General features: G+C 41.0%; 1 protein-coding gene across 1 annotated transcript in view; it reads left to right on the top strand.

The window, feature by feature from the left end:
* The window catches only part of LOC120569501 (titin-like), a 276,128-nt gene that overhangs the window by 37,526 nt on the left and 218,110 nt on the right, over positions 1 to 20,492 (top strand). The window contains 17 exon segments of the mRNA XM_039817355.1: positions 41 to 1,737; positions 2,498 to 2,776; positions 3,334 to 3,600; positions 4,003 to 4,275; positions 4,738 to 5,001; positions 5,980 to 6,240; positions 7,342 to 7,602; positions 8,107 to 8,370; positions 9,152 to 9,412; positions 10,444 to 10,704; positions 11,050 to 11,310; positions 12,023 to 12,164; positions 12,419 to 12,587; positions 13,011 to 13,242; positions 14,424 to 14,708; positions 15,374 to 15,493; positions 16,393 to 16,581. Of these exon segments, the coding sequence (XP_039673289.1) occupies positions 41 to 1,737; positions 2,498 to 2,776; positions 3,334 to 3,600; positions 4,003 to 4,275; positions 4,738 to 5,001; positions 5,980 to 6,240; positions 7,342 to 7,602; positions 8,107 to 8,370; positions 9,152 to 9,412; positions 10,444 to 10,704; positions 11,050 to 11,310; positions 12,023 to 12,164; positions 12,419 to 12,587; positions 13,011 to 13,242; positions 14,424 to 14,708; positions 15,374 to 15,493; positions 16,393 to 16,581 (5,486 nt within the window).

Below are 20,492 nucleotides of genomic sequence, written 5' to 3'. Positions count from 1 at the left end.
AATGGTAAAGATAAACTGATATGACAAATCTATCTTCCAGGATTGAAGGAACCAGAGGAGAGGCCAAATTCCAGATTCCCTCATCAGCTGGCACAGACAGCGCCTGGTACACTGCTACAGCTATCAACAAGGCTGGCAGAGACACCACACGCTGCAGAGTCAATGTTGAGGTAGACTATGTTGAACCTGAACCAGAGAGGAAGCTTGTTATTCCCAAAGGAACCTACAAGGCCAAGGAGATCGCCCCGCCAGAGTTGGAGCCCCTTCATCTGCGCTATGGCCAAGAGCAGTGGGAGGAGGGCGACCTTTACGACAAAGAGAAGCAGCAGAAACCACAGTTCAAGAAGAAGCTGACCTCTATCAGAATGAAGCGCTTTGGTCCAGCTCATTTTGAGTGCAGACTGACTCCAATTGGCGACCCCACCATGGCGGTGGAGTGGCTGCACGACGGCAAACCCCTGGAAGCTGCGAACAGGTTGCGCATGGTCAACGAATTTGGTTACTGCAGCCTTGACTATGAAGCTGCCTACGCTAGAGACAGCGGCGTCATCACTTGCAGAGCTACCAACAAGTTTGGAGCTGATCAGACCTCAGCCACCCTGGTCGTCAAGGACGAGAAGGGTCTTGTTGAGGAAACACAACTTCCTGAAGGCAAGAAGGGAGCGCATAGAATGGACGAGATTGAGCGCATGGCTCATGAGGGAGGACCCTATGGAGTCACTGCTGATGAAGACTCTGAGAAAATGAAACCAGAGATTGTTCTTCTTCCTGAACCAACAACAGTGATGGAAGGCGAAACTGCACGATTCCGCTGCAGAGTGACCGGTTATCCCTCACCCAAGGTTAACTGGTACCTCAACGGACAACTTATCCGCAAAAGCAAGAGATACAGACTTCGGTATGATGGTATTTACTACTTGGAGATCACTGAAGTCAAATCCTATGACTCAGGAGAGGTGAGATTGGTGGCCGAAAACAACATTGGCTCAGTTGAGCACACCGTGAAGCTGGAGATTCAACAGAAAGAGGACTTCAGAACTCATCTGCGCCGTGCCCCAGAGGGTAAGGCAGCCGAGGCCGCACCCGAACCAGGAAAAACTTCTTTTGAGGTGGTGAAGACAGAGATACCTGGAGACGACTCTCAGCTGAAAGAGGTGGTGAAGCTGAAGAAGGCCCAGAGAGTTGTCCATGAGAAATCCACAGAAGAGTCGGAGGAACTGAGGGGCAAGTTCAAACGCAGAACAGAGGAAGGCTATTACGAGTCCATCACTGCGGTGGAGCTCAAGTCACGCAAGAAGGACGAGTCCTACGAGGATCTGCTGAAGAAAACAAAGGAGGAGCTGCTTCACCGGAAGCAGGAGAAGGAGGCGGCTGAAAAGAAGAAAGAGGAGGACCGCCGCAAACTTACAGCTACACCTCTACAACCACAAAGGGTCAAGCTCTCAGCCAGCATGGAAGCTCCTAAGATTGTGGAGCGTATCACCAGCCAGACAGTCGCAGAGGGCGATGAAGTCAAGTTCAGAGTTAGAGTCATCGGCAGACCAGAACCTCAGTGTCAGTGGTTCAAGAATGGCGTTCAGCTGCAGAAGACTGACCGTATTAACTGGTACTGGCCTGAGGATCATGTGTGTGAACTGACTATCAGAGACGTCAGAGCTGCGGATTCGGCAAGTGTCATGGTTAAAGCTACAAACACTGCTGGAGAGACTTCAGGACATGCTTTCCTGCTGGTGCAAGGTAACAACTCCTGACTGTCTACAGTTTTCACGTAAAGCCCTATTCACACGGGACTACTATTACCTGGGGACCTCTAGTAATTTTTTATAATTGCGGAGGTCGTCTGTGATCTTAATCCCAGGGCTGGGTATAGCTAATGGTCCCGATTTGATTACATTTCCAACTTGATATCAATCAGGTTAGGGAAATTTCAGATCCAGTACCAGTTTATCTTCGATATAAAAGAGATTCTCAGAGAACATCTGCTGAAAATTGTAAAAGCAAGAAGCAACTCTCAATTTTTTACATTGTACTAAAAAGTTTGTATAAAGGACTTTTTACTTCTCCATCCATGATGAAAAGAAAGATATAAGATCCCTCAAACAAAGATTGATTTTTATTGGTGAATGGATTATTTTAAACCAGCCCTACTTAAATCCTGTGTGAATCTGCCATGTCGGTAATTTGTCAAGTAGAAATTCCACCACAATTTACCCACCATATTTCACCAAACACAGGTTTGTGTGATGTTAGTCCCGTGTGAATCAGCATCTCTGTGATAGGTGGCAGTTTTGGCTTCGTTGGCAATTATAAATGAAAGTTGTGACATCATATGTGGAGCTTAATGTCAGTAAACTTGAGTAAAATACAGACTTCGCTTATGTCGTACAAATGCCGAAAATTGACGAAAAACAGACGTGCGGGTCATTTTTAAATCACGAGGTCTTTATTCTGCATTTGAATTGTGTATTTTGTAACAAAGGTGTTTTTATTTTTTCAGCAAAGCAAGTCATCACCTTTACACAGAAGCTGGAGGAAGTCAACGCAAAAGAGAAAGACACCATGGCCACCTTTGAGTGTGAAACCAATGAGCCTTTTGTCAAGGTCAAATGGCTGAAGAATAACGTGGAGATCTTCTCCGGAGACAAATACAGGATGCACTCTGACAGAAAGGTCCACTTCCTGTCTGTGCTGATGATCGACATGAGGGATAACGCAGAATTTACCTGCAAGGTTATCGACGAAGATGTCAGTACAACTGCCAAGCTCAATGTTGAAGGTGGGTTGCCTAATAACTGGCTATGCTCAAAGAAAACTCTAAACACTGGCCTTTTTAACTGTAATGTTCAGTCACATAAAAACTTTAAAAAACAATCTACATCTTAGCCCCAGTTGAAAGTCTTTTGCAAGTCTCCCTTTTCAGGCAGGAATGTTATAAAATGTTGTGTTGTTGTGTTCAGTCATTGATTGAAAAACAGTTTGTTGTCAAGTTTTGACTTGATTAAAAAGAATATATACATATTAACATTAACTTAACACCTGAACAATACATCTTGCAGTTATGTAAGTCTGTGAAAACTAGTGAGCAAACGAGCACAGAAGTTTAGCATAAAAGTAAAGAATAAATGGTAGAAATAACTAGCTAAAAGTGTTGACTAAATGGTAGAAATAACTAGCTAAAATGACTGGTTAAATGGTGATATAACTATCTAAAAGTATTGAATGATGGTTAGAAATAACAAGCTAAAAGTATTGACTAATTCACTTCCAAGTACATGATTGACTTTTCACTAAAATTGCAGTCATTGATGTACCTTCTGTATTATGTCCTAACAGGAGAACCGCTGCAGATCCTGAAGCAGCTGGAGAGCACCGAGGTTCCCGAGACGTACTCCGGAGAGTTTGAGTGTGTCTTGTCCCGTGAGGATGCTGAAGGCAGCTGGTTCTTTGGAGAAAAGCTGCTCTCTCCCAGCAGTAAATATGTCATTTCCTCCCGCCGTGGAAGACATACCCTGTCTGTCAAAGAAGTTGAGAAGAAGGACCAGGGAAAATATACCTTCAAAGTGGCCGAGTTCAAGACAAGTGCCTCATTGAAGATGAAATGTGAGTTATGGAAGTCATTTAAAGTAAATTTGGAGCTTCTAGCTTTGTCAAAGTCTGTCAATCGATCTATAAAATTACTTCCAAAAACACGTTTTGATATCATTTGAAATTTTGTATCAAGAGAACATTCCTTCTCATTTACCCTCAGGCCAAAATGTACACTTTTATGCAAAAAAAAAGATTGAAATCTAACTATAATTCTTATACTATAATACTTGTAGCACCACAACATATTTCATAATTTAAAGACGGTAGATATAACTAAATCTTCATTATGTCGTTTGTTCTATCCACTAATTCCATATATTGGGGTGTCAAGAATACTACAGCTTCTAGGGAGCACTAGTCTGACTTTTATTCTGCTTTTATCCAGTGCCTAACATGTTTGTCTTGATCGTTCAGTGCGTCCAGTGACCCTGATTCAGCCTCTGACGGATTTGACCGTCTGCGAGGGCGATATCGCTCAGCTGGAGGTCAAGTTCTCCCAGGAACATGTTGAAGGAATCTGGATGAAGAATGGACAGCCAATCACGGCTTCAGACCGTGTGCACATTGTTATCGACAAACAGATCCACAAACTTCTGATTGAAGACACCAACAAGGATGATCATGCAAAGTACTCCTTTGAGGTTCCCGATCAGGGGATCTCAACCTCTGCAAAGCTGGTCATTCAGAGTAAGTTACCTGAGACTGTCATTAACATTTTGCACAATGAAACACGTGTACAGACAAACGGGAACATTAAACATAAGTCAAAAGAAAGAAAAGGGGGGGGGAATACTTTCAGAAAAAGACATTTCATATGTACATTTTAAAAATGATATACCAAATTACTACTGTCAGTACTCAGTCCTCCTCTTCATCTGCTAGCTCCAGACCTTTCGCCAATAAATTAAACTCTCCCTAAACCTTCTCAATGAAGCATTGCTTCCATCTTTGTATTCATTTAAGTTTTTTCCAGAGAAAGATATATTAATATTTGCCAAATCTTACACTTGGTCTACTGGTCTTTTTTTTTCTCAAAATAATGCAATTGATTTTTTTAGCATGCGAAAGACACAACCTGAGACGTTTTCTAAAGGATTTAGTATTTCAAAATGAAATGTTACGAACAAAGGATTTCATCTTGTGTTTCAGCAATTGGCATCTTAATCCCACTGAAGGACATGAGTGCCATTGAGGGCACCAAGGCCGTCCTGGAGACCAAGATTTCCGCTCAGGACATCACCTCAATCAAATGGTACCACAACGACAAACTGCTGGCGCCCAGTGACAGAGTTCAGATGGTTTCAAAGGGAGCCAAGCAGCGTCTGGTCTTCAACCGCACCTACGCCTCTGATGAAGGACACTACAAACTGGTGGTTGGCCGAGCTGACACCAGCTGCAAATTTTCTGTTCAAAGTAAGTTGTTCTTTGTTTGTTTATTTGTTTTATTTGGATCCCCATTATCTTCATCATAAGGTACAAGCTATTCTTGTTGGGGTCTTGCAGTCTGTGGCAATACAATTTACAACATCACATTTAACACAATACACACACATTAGACATTATGACACATTACACAACATTTCATATGTCATACAGTATATTTACAAAATTACAGCTGACGCAATTAATCAAGAACAAAGAAAAAGACATTACACTACTCTGAATTAATCTATTTTTAAGGAATAAGTGATAACAAAAATGTTCTAGTAAATATCTGTAATACCATAACATCCGAAAGACCCAAGAAGGTTAAAAATACTTTAAGGAACTAGACAAGGAGACCCATTGTAAGGTCTGAATTTTGTTATCTGCATAGAACCAGAACAAGAAATATATCTTTAAGGAGTAAAAGTAGGACAAGAAGATCATAAATTGGCATTGAATGCCATTGACGTAATCATATACATACAGAACTATACTGACTACACTTGGACAGTTAGTATGCATGACCTGCCAGCAGAAACAGGTCTATCTGGTGGACACTTTAATAAGGGCCAGTGTTACATGATGCAAAACAAATATGATTCCCTGGATTTTTACCATTTATTGTAATGATATTAAAGACTAGAGTCTATACAAAGATCCAATATCATGTAATTTAGCCCAGAAAAACTACTTTAAGGTAGTTTATTTATGTTCTTTTCCCGTTAAGATGTCGAACTAGATAAAAAAGAAAGTTCAACAATGATAGCAACAATATCATACCCATACAGGGTTTTGTACAGATGTTGAAAAAAGAATATACATATTTAACTCACTGGTATCGGATCAGTACTCTGTATCAGCCTATACACGAGTTCATGTATCGGAAAGGAAAAATGGAATCGAAACGTATCTATGAAAGACTAGTCGTAATTAGTTAAATGTCCTAACTCTTGTTCCATCTCTCAGCTGTCCAGATCGTGAAACCGATAAAGGACAAGCAGTGCTCCGAGTCTGAGAACGTCACATTTGAAGTGGAGGTTTCTCACCCGGGCATTGACGCCTTCTGGACCTTCAAGAGGCAGCTGCTCAAAGCCAGCGCCAAATACAAGATGGAGTCCAAGAACAAGCGCCACACCCTGACTGTCATGAATGCAATGAAGGATGAAGAGGGCGAGTACATGTTCGCCGCTGGTGAGAAGATGTGCGCTGCTACATTAACTGTATCAGGTAAGCCGGGCTCCTTTTTTTAAATTAACTTGTAACTTATTTTTCAGCACAATCTCAGATAGGGCGATATTTCGATTTAAATCGATTTTCATTTGAATGATTATATATCGATTCATAAGACCCGTAATAAAATTGTTCTCTCTATTAGTCGAAACTGAAAGACCTGAGGAAATCCATTGGTACCAACCAGTCATGCTAGCTTGGAAAGAGGGTTACATGGCCCTCCAAAGATAGGCTACATTTTTGCGAGGGAAAAACTGACATGGACATTTTAAAAGGGGCTCCCTCTGTCACCTCTAGATATCTGAATGAAATGTCACTCAATACTCTCTGACTGTCTGTAGAGTTGCACTTTAGTGTTCAGGTAAAATAATGACATTAATGTAACTGCTTTAATGTAAACATTGATATTTTATTATATGATAATTTTATCTATTTCATATCAATGCCAAATAGATTTTGCAACTGATGTATCCCAAATCGACATTGAATCGAAAATCGAATCAGGAAAAAAAGCCTCCTTAGAAAACACTTCAACAACACACAAAAATTATTTAATCTAACCTTTGATGGACTGTAATTCTCCGAATGTTATGCCATTTTTTTTTACACTAATTTAGGAAACGTACACACAGTGATATGTCTTGTTTTAAAGATATGTAAAATGTACATGTTTGGTATTTTTATGTATATGTTGTGATCATTGTATGTGGACCCAAGGAAGAGTAGCTGCTACAATGTAAGCAGCTAATAGGGATCCGAATAAAGGAATAAGGAGTAAGAAGCAGTAACTGGTAAAGTAATGTAACTGCTTTAATGTAAACATTGATATTTTAATAATGCAGCAGGATAGAGGAGACCTTGTACACTTGTAGAATCTATTTCATATCCAAGCCAAATTAGTTTTTCAACTGAAATATCCCAAATTAACATTGAATTGAATTGAAAATCCAATCGAAAAACTATTCCAATCGGGAAGTTCAGAATCGGAATCGATTCGGGAAATGGCAGTCCAAAAGAGATGGTTTCTATCCAAAGTTAACACATTGTAGTGCTGACGGGATGAAGCGTTAACTAACTGGATCTATCTATTGTCACCAGGTGGCGCTATCAAGAAACCCCTGCATGATTTGGTGGTGGCCGACTCCCAGACCGCCATACTGGAGTGTGAAGTCGCCAACCCCACCGCCGAGGGCAAGTGGCTGAAAGACGGCCAACCTGTGGACTTCAATGAGAACACGCTAAGCGAGGTGAAGGGTGTCGTCAGACGCCTCATCATCACGATCACCAAAGCCACCGACGTCGGAGAGTACACCTACCAGGTCGCCACGTCCAAGACCTCAGCCATGCTGAGAGTCGAGGGTAAGTCCAGACACAAACCCAACACAGCTGGTTTACATTTATATTGTAGAGTCATTGAAGAACAGATACATCGACTAAGATACATTGACTAAATATCTCGTAAACAAGCTTAGTTATAGTGTTTGATTTCAATACAAACATGGTTTATTTATTTTGTTTCATATTTATTCTTTTTATCTTCCTCATTGTCAGCATTTTGGTTTATTTTGTAAAAATAAATTAAATCTTAAGAACAGGGGAAAACATAAAACACGATGGTGTGGTGTTCATTTTGTACTACTTTGCAATGTGCCTTTATTATTTTAAGTGTTATTTGTAAAAAGAAATGTAATGTGAAAATATAGTATATACTACATTAAATATTATGTCTTGGATACACAGAACCAGCATATTTTACCTTATTCAAATTTGTTTCGCTGGCAAATATCCGTATCTAGCAATGGCTCATCACTAACACACAGATTAACAAACTCCGGATTAACGATGTTTGTTTTGTCTCGACAGCTGTGAAGATCAAGAAGACCCTCAAGAACCTGAATGTGGTCCAGACTCAGGATGCCTTGTTTAGCCTGGAGCTGACCCACGAGGACGTGCGAGGAGCACAGTGGATCAAGAACGGTGTTGAGATCCAGCCCAGTAATAAATACGAGATCACTATTGAAGGCACAGTCCACAACCTGAAAATCAAGAACTGCAGCACACAGGACGAGTCTGTTTACTCTTTCAAACTAGGAAAACTGTCTGCAAGCGGCAGGCTGAACGTTGAAAGTAAGCAAACACTGATTTGTCCAGAAGTACAGTTCCAAAGAAATAATATAACTGTGTCCATGTTCAGGACAGGCTATTGGCAGTATGTGGACACATCCGGTCTGACGCGGTTTCCGGCCTTTTCGCAGTACTTTTCCTGGGCGCTCGCCCCCGAAGAGCAAATAGGATTAATAAATTAATAATAACACATCTAAGAATATACATGGGAATTTTCATATATGTACATGGACATTTACATGTCTAATTAGTGTACGAAAGTGACTTTGCTGAGAGAAAGCAGGAAGAAGGCTTGGGCGACACTCTGGTGGTGGTATAACTTTACATTTAAAGTGGAAATTAAGGAGCTTTTACTGCATTATTGGGAATTGTTGAAGAATGAAACATTTATTGTGAAGAACAGAAGTACGGTCCCGGATGTGTTGACAGCATTGATGTTCATTTGGGCGACTTGTTAATACAGTTAACACACCAAAAAAACACCAGCACCCAGTCAGTGTTTACAGCGGGGAGATAGGGGGGGTACAAGTATGGCCGAGGGTAGCATAAGGCTTATTCACCGTTGTTAGCTTCCTTTAGTCGGCTCTTATAAAGACAAAGCTAAGTTAAATGGTCAGAAGTTATATTTTATATTTTAACACCATTAAAGTAACTGAAAAACTAAGATCAGTTATATTCACAGAATAACAGAAATTCTGATAGAACTTGAGCCAAAAAGTGTCTGAGCAAAGACACAGTTCCGGTACACAATAAATTATAAAACTGTAAAATATTTTCCCCACAGCCATCAAGATCCTGAAGAAGCCAAAGGATGTGACATCACTGTTGGGTGCAACTGCCGTATTTGAGCTGGGCATCTCCGAGGATGACATCCCCGTGAAATGGATGTTCAACAACGTGGAGCTGAAGCCAGACGCCAACTACAGGATGCTCTCTGAGAAGAAGACCCACAAACTGACTGTACAGGACGTGGACAGCAGCAAAGAGGGACAGTACACCGCTGTGGTGGGCCACCTCCAGTGCAGCGCTCGCCTCACGGTCGAGTGTAAGTGTTAGCATAGCACGACACATTAGCATTCTTTGAAAGTTCAATACATAAACAAGAATTGGGGCTGCTCCATTATTTAACAGGATTCCTCGTTGACTTTTGGAAAGATGTTGCATATATTGAACTAAAAAAAACAGTGAAACATCTAAGCCAATCAACAGTGAAAACACCTTTAAGTGTGACATTTCCCTTCAGACTTTTCCCATTTGAACATTTCTTCTCATTCAGAACACCAAACTAAATAAGTAATAACTTTTAGTTATAAATAATAACTAAAATTTGCAAAATAATCATTTTTCTTGACTATTCACTGATTGAATCGATATTGATTCAAATCAGAATTTAAATCGAATCTGGACAATGTGATTTGGAATCAAATTGATTCAGGAAATCAGTGGCAATACCAAGCCCTAATGCTAATCTTAAAATGATAGCACAGGGAACATAATCTTTTTAAAACACCATGTCCCTTTCACTTATAGCAGAGATCTTCAGTTTTGAAAGTTGTCTTAACATGAATCTAACATATTATTTGCAATATAATGTAAAACAGCCTATTTGCTAAAAACACACACATTGATGATAGGCTTACTTGCCTATAGGTAAGGTAGTCACTAAGGTAGCCACACACAGATCCAGTTCATCCTAAGGATGTTTAATATTAAAACCAACAAACATTATTTGAATAGCTTAGCATTCTATGCACTATAAAGGTTTGTATAAAGGCTTGAGGACACCCACACGTTGATGTAGGTCCAGTATAATATTCAACTTAATCCATCTCAATCCATTTTATACCATATACTGTATGTAGAAGGGGGCCCCTGCTCCATCTCTCTTTACTTAAGTGGTCCTTGATTTAAGAAAACCTTGAAGACTCCTGACTTATAGCTTATACATTGTACTGACCCTTTTATAAACAGTCTATGGTTCTGGCCCATCTCATTCAGTTTCACGAAGAAGCCATCCTCAAAGTACAGTATGTTCATATTTGGATGAATTTTTTATACTGACATTTTCTCCTGCAGCCCTGCGAGTCACCAAACCGCTGAAGAGCGTGAACGTCCCAGAGACCCAGGCGGCCACATTTGAGTGTGAAGTGTCCCACTTCAATGTACCGTCCACCTGGCTGAAGGACGGCGTGGAGATCGAGATGAGCGAGAAGTTCAGGATCGTGGTTCAGGGGAAACTCCACCAGCTGAAGATCATGAACACCAGCAAGGACGACTCGGCCGAGTACACCTTCATCTGCGGGAACGACCGAGTCTCTGCAACGCTTACCGTTAACCGTAAGCTTAAGTGCATTACTTTTCTGTAGTTTCAGAAACGTTTCTTATATTATAGAGTATGTCCTTCCCTGAAAAACAGCCACATAAGTCATTTGTGCCAGCAGCAATTTGGACCTATATTTAGGTTTGAAGTGGCTGCGCCCTCTAGTGGCCGTAGTAGTTTTGACAGGAGCATATATGTAAAAATGTACCATCTCTTTGCTGTAATTCCTTTAGATCTTCACAGTGCACGCACGTACCCATGCACACACACACACACACACACTCACACACACACACTTACTATACTATAAGACGTCTGTAAGTTTCGGTAAACTCACCGCCAGCTTTGTTGTTGTTTTCCAGCCATCGTCATCACGACGATGTTGCAGAACCTGGACGCTCAGGCGAAAGACACGGTCACATTTGAGGTGAACATCAACTATGAGGGAATTACGTACAAATGGCTGAAGAACGGTGTGGAGATCCGGTCCACGGACAGATGCCAGACTCGCTGCAAACAGCTGACTCACACTCTGAGCATCAGGAACGTTCACTTTGGAGACAGTGCAGAGTACACCTTCATGGCCGGCTCTGCAGTCACTACAGCTAAACTCTACGTCGAGGGTAAGACTCGTTCGCTCTGCTTTGGTCTCCACAAACTCCTGATGCAAACAGCTGCAAGATGCTGCACTTATTTTACCAGTTAGTCTTTCTGTACGTACACAACTCCGCCCTGTCAAGGACGCTTGTCAAAAAGGTACAGGGAAGTTTTTGACGCGTTGACGTTTTTGCCGCTGAACCGCATCATAGCTCATTACCATAAAGTTGCCCAAACTTTCTGCTTGACGCTCTGGTCGAACAACACGCCCAAACTGAGAGAAGCTTCTATTTGAAAATTAATGACTTCCGGTAACTTTAGAAGCTCAAGTCGGCAGCGGTGTGTACGTACAGTTTAACTGAGCCTGTGTTCGGTGAGAGCAAACAAACCAAACAAAGAGGTAGGGTAAGTCTCCCTAGCTCATTAGAAAACAAGTTCTGCAGCCTCTTTTCTCTATGAGAAAATGTCAGGAAAATTTTTAGGAACAAAAAGTCAAACTTTTTGAAGAACAGATGTCAAATATTTTGAGAAACACAAATCAAACACAAGGACATCCTTCTGACATGTAGAAAACTTCCTAAGGAACACGGGAATCACCTGCAGGACCCCTAGAATCTCCAAATTCAAACCAATGAACCACAGAAAACTGACGCTAAAAACTCCGTCCTTCAGTCGGGTGTTAATTCTTTGCGATTTGCCATTTTTAAATTCATTTCTATGTATTTTGTGCCGCTGCAGCCCGCGTGGTTGAATTCACTAAACACCTGAAGGATATGAAGATCACGGAGAAGAAGAGAGCGACTTTCGAATGTGAAGTTTCTGAACCGAACATCCAGGTGATGTGGATGAAGGACGGCCAGGAACTGGAGATGTCCGACAGGTACGGTACCTCGTATTCAGTGGTGGAACCCAGTTCATAATCAAACATCAGATTTTATAAACTACATGTGTTCTGTGTGCAGAAATCTTAATGTGTAAAGTGCAAGTACCTCAACATTTGGTACTGATGTACAGTACTGGAGTACATGTACTTAGTTACATTCCACTACTGCGGTGCAGATTTGTATTATAATTATACAAACATCCAGAAAATCTCTTGAGTAACTTTCCGTTGCCTTGTGTTTTTCCCTGCAGATATAAAATGTCGGCAGATAAGTTCGTGCACCATCTGACCGTGCCGTCGGTGCGCCTGTCGGACGCCGGAGAGTACACGGCAGTAGCCGGGTCCAGCATGTCCAAGGCCCAGCTGGTCGTTCTGGGGCGGGACGTCAAGATCTCCGAGCCCGCTAGCAGGGACATCTCAGTGAGTTCATATCTTCATCTACGTTTAATGGTTTTGCCTTCATCATTTCACACGACCTGACCCGGACGAAGATGGATGGATAAAAATGTGAAATATTTTGAGAAGAAATGTGAAATATTTTGAGAAAAAATGTGAAATATTTTGAGAAAAAATTTGAAATATTTTGAGAAAAAAATTGAAATATTTTGAGAAAAAATTTGAAATATTTTGAGAATTTTTTAAAATATTTTCAGAATTTTTTTTAAATCTTTTGAGAACATCTTTTAAATATTTTGAGAAAAAAATGTAAATATTCTGAGTAACAATGTCTAATATTTTGAGAAAAAAATGTGAATATTTTGAGAAGAAATGTCCCATTTTTTGAGAGTTTTATTTGAATATTTGAAGGGAAAAAACTCACCCCCCATTGGTGTGTTTCTGAAGGTCGTTGAGAAGCAGAGAGCGACCTTTGAGTTCGAGGTGAACGAGGACGACGTGGAAGGTCGCTGGCTGAGGAACGGCGTGGAGATCCAGCTCTCAGCGGAGGAGAGGTTCTCCTACGTCTGCATCCGCAAGCTGCACCGCCTCACCGTGTCGGAGACGTACCGTAGCGACGCCGGCGAGTACACCTTCCTCGCCGGCAAGAACAGGAGCACCATGAACCTTCAAGTCAGACGTAAGACACCTGCGGATCACTCACCTTGCTGTTCATTAAACAGTTTTGAGATCTATAGAGACAGAGCCCATTTAAGTCCCGCCCCCACTGGGGGGGAAACATCTCTCCTCTCTCTGTTGACTTGTATAGAGCTCAACAGTGACCGCCCACTTTTTTAATGGCTCTGGTTCTGGAAGTGTTTTTCCCCATTCAATTGTTTCATTGACGTTTCTAAAATTGCTGATATAATGAATATTTAAGTCTGGAACCGAGCCAACCAGCTACGAGATGAATAGTGAGCATAACACATTTGATTCGGTGCAAAAAGAAATACTATACTTCAATGGCAGAAGCTTGCTCTAGCCGTTCGCAGTTTCGCAAGTACGGTAAACATTTCAATGGAGTTGGACCAATCAGAGATGTTGCTGTTGAGCTTAGGATTGTGGGTACTTTAGGTGGGTACTGTAGGATTGTGGGTACTGTAGTTTTTCTCCATAAGATTGCGGCTAAAACATGTTTGCCTTAAAACAAGGTTGATTTCATACAGAATTTTAGCTTCTACAAGAGTAAAAACTTCAGTTTCACAACCACGTAGCTTGGGTTTGGTCTACCTCGGATGGTTTAGACATTATGGCTGATAATCGAAACCCTTATGGAGAAAATCAATGGGATTTTTACTTCCGGAACTGGCTGTGGGCGGGACTGTTGGTGTCTATTGTGTGAAGGTTTCCTCCCCTTTATTTCGTCTGCTAGCAAACAACAGAAACATGTCTAAAAGCTGTTGTGTGCTGATATATTAACTACCAACAGGGTCAAGAACCTAGAACTTAAAAAAACGTAAAACGTAAAAAATTAGCGTGATGTTACGTGTGTTAGCTTAACTTACAGATAGCTAGCCTAAAACTGACATTTGGATGTTTGACTTGGTAACTAAATGTTTGCTGCAAACGTATCGTCAGACATAACGTTAGCTTAGTGTCTTCCCATTCTCTCTGCTGATTCCTCTCGTCTGTTTCCACTTTTGTCTTCATAAAGTTTGTTAACATGAAAGCACTGCAGAACTTTGTTTCAGTTAGCCAAAAGGGACAACAGTTTTTAAGTGTTGTTTTACCGTCCAAACGTTTTACGGTGCAAATTTTGCTCGGTCGTATATTTTGAGGTGTGAAAAACTTGACTAACCTTCCCCTGCTGTGTGTGTTCAGTGCCGGAGCCTCCGCAGATCGTGCGCCACATGCAGCCCCAGACGGCGATGTCCGGCAGATCGGTTCGCTTCTCGGTGCAGGTGAGCGGCCTCCCGGAGCCCCAGGTGTCCTGGTACAAAGACTCCCAGGCTCTGTCAACCAGCTACAAGTGCAAGTTCCTCCACGACGGAGACGAGCACACGCTGCTGCTGCTGGAAGTCTTCCCCGAGGACGCCGCTGTCTACAGCTGCGAGGCCAAGAACGACTACGGAGAGGCGACGAGCTCCGCTGCTCTCACTGTGGAAGGTACGGGTTAGCTCACTTATCACACTGAGGTATCGACACACTCAAAAATGGAGGTATGAGACAAGAACCTTTCGGTACTTCTATTTTTAAGTGTGTGCATTTTAACGGCGAACGGTTTCCCTGTTTAGGCTTTTGTTCAAAAGTGTGAAGGTCAGATTAATTTCAAAGAAGACATGCGTCAATGTGTGAACGTTTTGTTAACCATCATGTACATTTCTTGATGTTTGTTCCTTCTCTCCGACCGTGTATGGCAGTTTGCTGAAATTACGTTTGAATAAAGTTTAAATCTGATATGTTATTTCATATTATTATCGGTGAAATAATTACTATCGGTCATTAGAGAGCCAAAAAGGAAAAGAAATTTGACAGATTTCGTCAATGAAAATGTGTGGTAACGCTGCAATCAGGATGCTTGACTAACTTTTCTTAAGTTTAAGTCCAGTGGAACAAAGTCGAATATTTAGAAGAAAAAATATGAGATATTCTAAGAATTATTTTTCTATATTTTGAGAGAGAAGTTTCTTTGAATATTTGAGTACAAAAATTGCAATTATGATCCTTGACTTTCTTTAACTTTTCTTTAGTTTAAGTCACAAGTTACACTGAGTGTAAAAGACAGAAAGTTTTTTTTGTCATATGAACTTGATTATGTTTCTGTCTTCCAGTTCCAGAGGTGGCTGAAACCATGGCTCGGGTCTCTGCTCCGGTCCTCATCACTCCCATGCGGGACATCCTGGTCCCCGAGGGAAACCCGGCCCAGTTCCAGTGCTCCGTCTCTGGGGAAGGTAGCGACCACTGCTCACTTTATTCTGGTTTAAAAAATAAATACTGTTTTCACCATCGAGGTCTGTGATCGACCAGTCTGGGGTCTCACAGAATTCCGTGAAATGATCACGAATTGTTAACAGTGTATTACGTGGTGGCACGGAATGTGTGAAAATTCTGTGTGGCCACCGCAGAAAACAATGCCAAGTCAATGAGAAAATGACGTAGCATTAAGAGTGACTATGGTAGCGAGTAGCATGAAAGCCCGAAAATCAGCGTAGGGAGGTTGGGTGGATGGGTCAAACAACACCCAACTGTCCCGTTCTTCTTTTCCTAAACCCAACTGTCCCGTTCTTCTTTTCCTAAACCCAACTGTCCCGTTCTTCTTTACCTAAACCCAACTGTCCCGTTCTTCTTTTCCTAAACCTAACTGTCCCATTCTTCTTTTCCTAAACCCAACTGTCCCGTTCTTCTTTACCTAAACCCAACTGTCCCGTTCTTCTTTACCTAAACCCAACTGTCCCGTTCTTCTTTACCTAAACACAACTGACGGACTTACGGACGTCACGTTACGTCCTCATTTTAGCAGTTTTATGTGACTCAGTTTCAGCCAATCCCAGATGTTCTTCTAACCCTAACTAAGTATTTAAACTTTAAACTTAATTAGTTCAGTTTCACGTTTACAACGTCTGGTTTGCCGCCACGTCTCCACTTCCTGTTCAGACAGAGTGTAAACTTTTTGTCTCTTTGCAAGTCTCGGGTCTGCAGTGTTCTCAAAGCTGCCAGTTTTTACTAATGAGACGGATGAAACCTTTTTACTAATCACGGAGTTCTGAGATTCTGTGTGGCCTTGGTAATTACGTAGTAAAGTGTGTTTGAGATGATCCTGACCGTAAATACACTCTGTGTGTGTCTCCAGATTTGCAGATTTCCTGGTTCTGTGGTGACAGAGAGATCAGACAGTCAGACATCTTCAGGATGTCTCATTATGGTCAAACCTGCCAGTTGGAGATCTCCAGAGCTCTCCCGAACCACGAAGGAGAGTACTCATGTGCTGCCTCTAACTCGGCAGGAATGGTGACGTGTTCTGCGACTCTGAACATCGACGGTGAGTAACTCAGGATGTTCACGTGACGCTCAGATAAAAACTGTCGCTGTCAGACTGTATGCAATGCACGCGCTTCAAAAAAGTCATTCTCAGATCTTCTCTGCAGGCATGTTTTTAACTAGAGACGGCCACCACGTCTCCACTTCCTCCCACAGTACAAAGTGAAGCCAAAATCTCCCCATACGAGCCAAAACTCAACTGTCATTTTGAAGTTATCCAAGTTTTGTGGACCACTGATCCATGACTTTACATTACGTCCTCTATTTAGTAGTTTTATGTAACTCATTTTCAGCCAATCCCTGAAAGGTATAGTATAGTATGTCAAAAGATTGTCCTAAGGAAGCCAGAAAAAATGTCAAAAACGTCTTGAAAAGAGTCATAGTATAGTCTGTCTGAATATTTACGGTATAGTCTGTTGAAAATCAGTGTCTGTGTCCACAACCGGCAGCGACAGATGCCGCCCACAAAGGGCCTGTTCAAGGTTTCTGCCTAAAAGGACTTTTTCCTACCAAATGCTTGCTCGTAGGAAGCTGTTGGTTGTAGAGTGTGGTCTAGACCTGCTCTATCTGTAAAGTGTCCTGAGATAACTCTTGTTATGATCTGACACTGTAAAGAAACTGAATAGAATTTTTTTAAATCGTAAAAAAAAAAAAAGTCATGGTATAATATGTCAAAAGATTGTCTTAAAAAAGTCGTAAAAAAAGACTAGCATAGAATGTCAAAAACATTTTGTAAAAATGTCATAAATATAAGTCAGATAAATACCTGGGGGGGTTCGTGTTCCGTGTGAAGGCCAAAGTCAAACGTAATTTAGAAATTATCCGAATTTGGGGGTATTGGCTAAAAAACAAGGATGCAACATGATAATAATATAATAATAATAAGTTTATTTGATATAGCACCTTTCACAGACAGAATCACAAAGTGCTTCACAAGATAAAAATTAGTACAAAACTTAGTGAATTATACAACAATAAAGATAAAAGAGTCATTAAAAGGCAACATTTTACATAAATGAATCAAAAGCAAATTTAAACAAGTGCGTCTTCAGCTGCTTTTTAAAAGCTTCAACAGAGACTGCAGAACGTAAGGCAATAGGAAGCGCATTCCACAGGTTTGGAGCCACCGCTTCAAAGGAACGGTCACCTCCAGTCTTTAAACGGGTGCGTGGGACAACCAGTAATCCCTGCTTAGAAGACCTGAGGGGCCTATTTGTAGTGTATGAATGGAGCAGGTCCGAGATATGATGTCCCAGATGTTCTTCTAACTCCAAGTATTTTTGTTGCCTAAACTTAACTAGTTCAGTTTCCCGTTTACGACGCGTTTAAATGTGCTGTAGGTAGGATTGTGAAGATCCAGGACTTAGCCAAAGAATTTGAACATCGACAACTTCTCAGTCCCTCCCCCCCTTTCTGCTAAAGCCCAAAACGTTCTCCTAAGCCCCTCCCCCCACAAGGGAGAATGAATGCGTGTGCATGAGCAGTGATTGACATGCAGTTAGACAACCCCCCCCCCCTGGCTCTGATTGGTGCATCTGAACAAAGAGAAAATGACATTACAGGCTGTAGGTGGTGCCAGAGGAGCCAGATTTTTATTTTTTAATTACTTGCTTTACATGATGTACATGCTTTACATCATATTTGCTGAAACTGAGCCTATGTTCCAGTAGAACTACATGGTTCTACTGGAACATAGGCTCAGTTAGTTTTTTAAGGCTTACCTACTGCACCTTTAAACCAGTCTTGTTGGCCGCCGCGTCTACACTTCCTACCATGAAGCCAAAACCTCCCAGATCCGGGCGCTGCCATGTTGTATTTTGATGATCAAAATGAATTGTTTCATGAAATTGTTTCATTTTAATAAAATGAAAAAACTTTATTACAAGAAAAAATGTGATAATTTTGAGAAAAAAGTTGGAAATCTTTTACAAACAAAGTCAAAACATATGTACAAACAGTTGAAATATTTTGAGGAACAAATCGGAAAATTTTATATATCCAAGTCCCGCCCATACACCTGCCCGACCAATCGCGAGTCAATCCCAGCTGTCAATGAAAAGGTTTCATCCTGTTTTTATAGCATCAAATAACAAATAAAAACCTTTGAACAGACATCAGCGTGATCACAACTATCTACAATGACAGAAACCATCTTTGGGAAACATTTATTTGATGTGTACTTTGATGTTTTAGTTTGGCTTCACTTGAACAGTTTATGTATCAAACGCTGCTCTGGATGCTCTGATTTTCAGCTTAACTTCTGACATGTTGCTTTCCACTGTGGCGATAAGAAGAATGGTAGCTAACCAAGTTGTCGAGAACTAGGGCCGGGTACCGCCAATGATTTTCTAAATTGATTACAATGTCAGTTCCAATCCCAATTTATCTTGGATATAAAAGAGAACTTCTGCTGTAAACTGTCCAAACAAGAAGCAACCCTCAGATATTTTTTTATAGTGCAAGCCCCAAAAAGTTAGTTTAAAGTACTTTTTACTCACACATCCATGGTGAAAAGACAGATATTAAAAGATCCATTTCTGGGTTTTATTCATCGATATCAATCACTCAAACAAAGATCCATTTTAACTGGAGAAAACATTGTGTTAAGCCTTCCCTATCGAGAGCTAAAACGAAGTATAGTACTTATTTGACTACATGATTATGGGCTCATACCGATGTTTAATTTCAATTTGATCAATCAGAGCATCCTTATCTGTCCAGACAGATGTGCTTAAAGTCTCCTCCTTCCCTCCAGACAACATTATGCTTCACACTTACTTGTTTAATATAAAATTAAGCTTGTATTGGCACAAAACAATAACTTGTGCTTATATAAGGCTGCATGGTTCATCAGGGGGAAGTGGCAAGGTTTCAGGCATGTGAGTTTTTCGTTCTGCTGCTGGTCGCACAAAAGATTTTAAATGACGGCATTTTGAGAAATCATCTTTTCTGTATTTTCAAGAGCGAGTTACGTGGTGTCGACACGTGTTAACATGACTTGCCAAACCCAACTGCCCCACGGGGACAATAAAGTTATCTACTACCACTACTACCATAGTTACGCACAGAGCTGTCCATACGCCGTAAACAGGCGAGAGGCCGTAAACTGGGCATAAACTGCTGTAAAAACCCAGATTGAGACGCAGATTCTAAATGCGTTGTATACATGTTCAAAGAATTCCTTTAAAACCTGAATAGTACCAGAATATCACACGTCTTAATCAGAAAATGCTATATTCAGAAAAAGGTTTTATTCTGAATATCCAAACAGAATATGTTGTTTACATCAATTATATCAAATTAGGAATATTTTCATATTCAGAATAATAGTGGAATATTGGTGTGCATGTAAATGTACTCATTGTTGATGTGCCTCAAATTATCAACCAAGTTTTGTTTTTAATCAAAACCTAGAGTCACAGCCAGAGACATGGTGGTTTTTGTTGGGCTACTGTCTGTAAAACTGAATCTAAAGAGACCGTATTCCATCTCTACAGACATGTCAACAAGATCTTTGTTCAACCAGCCAGCTCAGCCTACACAAAGTCTTTCATATTTTCATTTTGGTGACGTAACAAACAGTTAAACTAACTGTAGTTAACTGTTTCTGTGAGCATGCAGGCCACATATATTTTAAATCAGCTCGTAGCCTTTGGCTGCTTCTGTTTTCTGACACCCTTACTGTAAGCGCAGGTGATAAGCTTACATGTTTCTCTTACGTTTCTTTGCATGACTGTCTTCTCTTCTGTCTTACACGAATAACGGCAGGGACGTCTTTATTCTGAGACTCAAATCTTTATTTCAGAGGAATGCAGCATGCTCAAAACAGAGCTGAACTTTGGAAAATCTAGCTTTCCGGGTTCCTCATGCTCGAGCACGGACATAATAAATCAATAGCTGTTTTATTTTTTA

Source organism: Perca fluviatilis, chromosome 12, assembly GCF_010015445.1.
Source record: "Perca fluviatilis chromosome 12, GENO_Pfluv_1.0, whole genome shotgun sequence".
Taxonomy (NCBI): Eukaryota; Metazoa; Chordata; class Actinopteri; order Perciformes; family Percidae; genus Perca; species Perca fluviatilis.
Note: the sequence above shows the minus strand (reverse complement) of the source record. Positions and strands in the feature narration are given on the sequence as shown.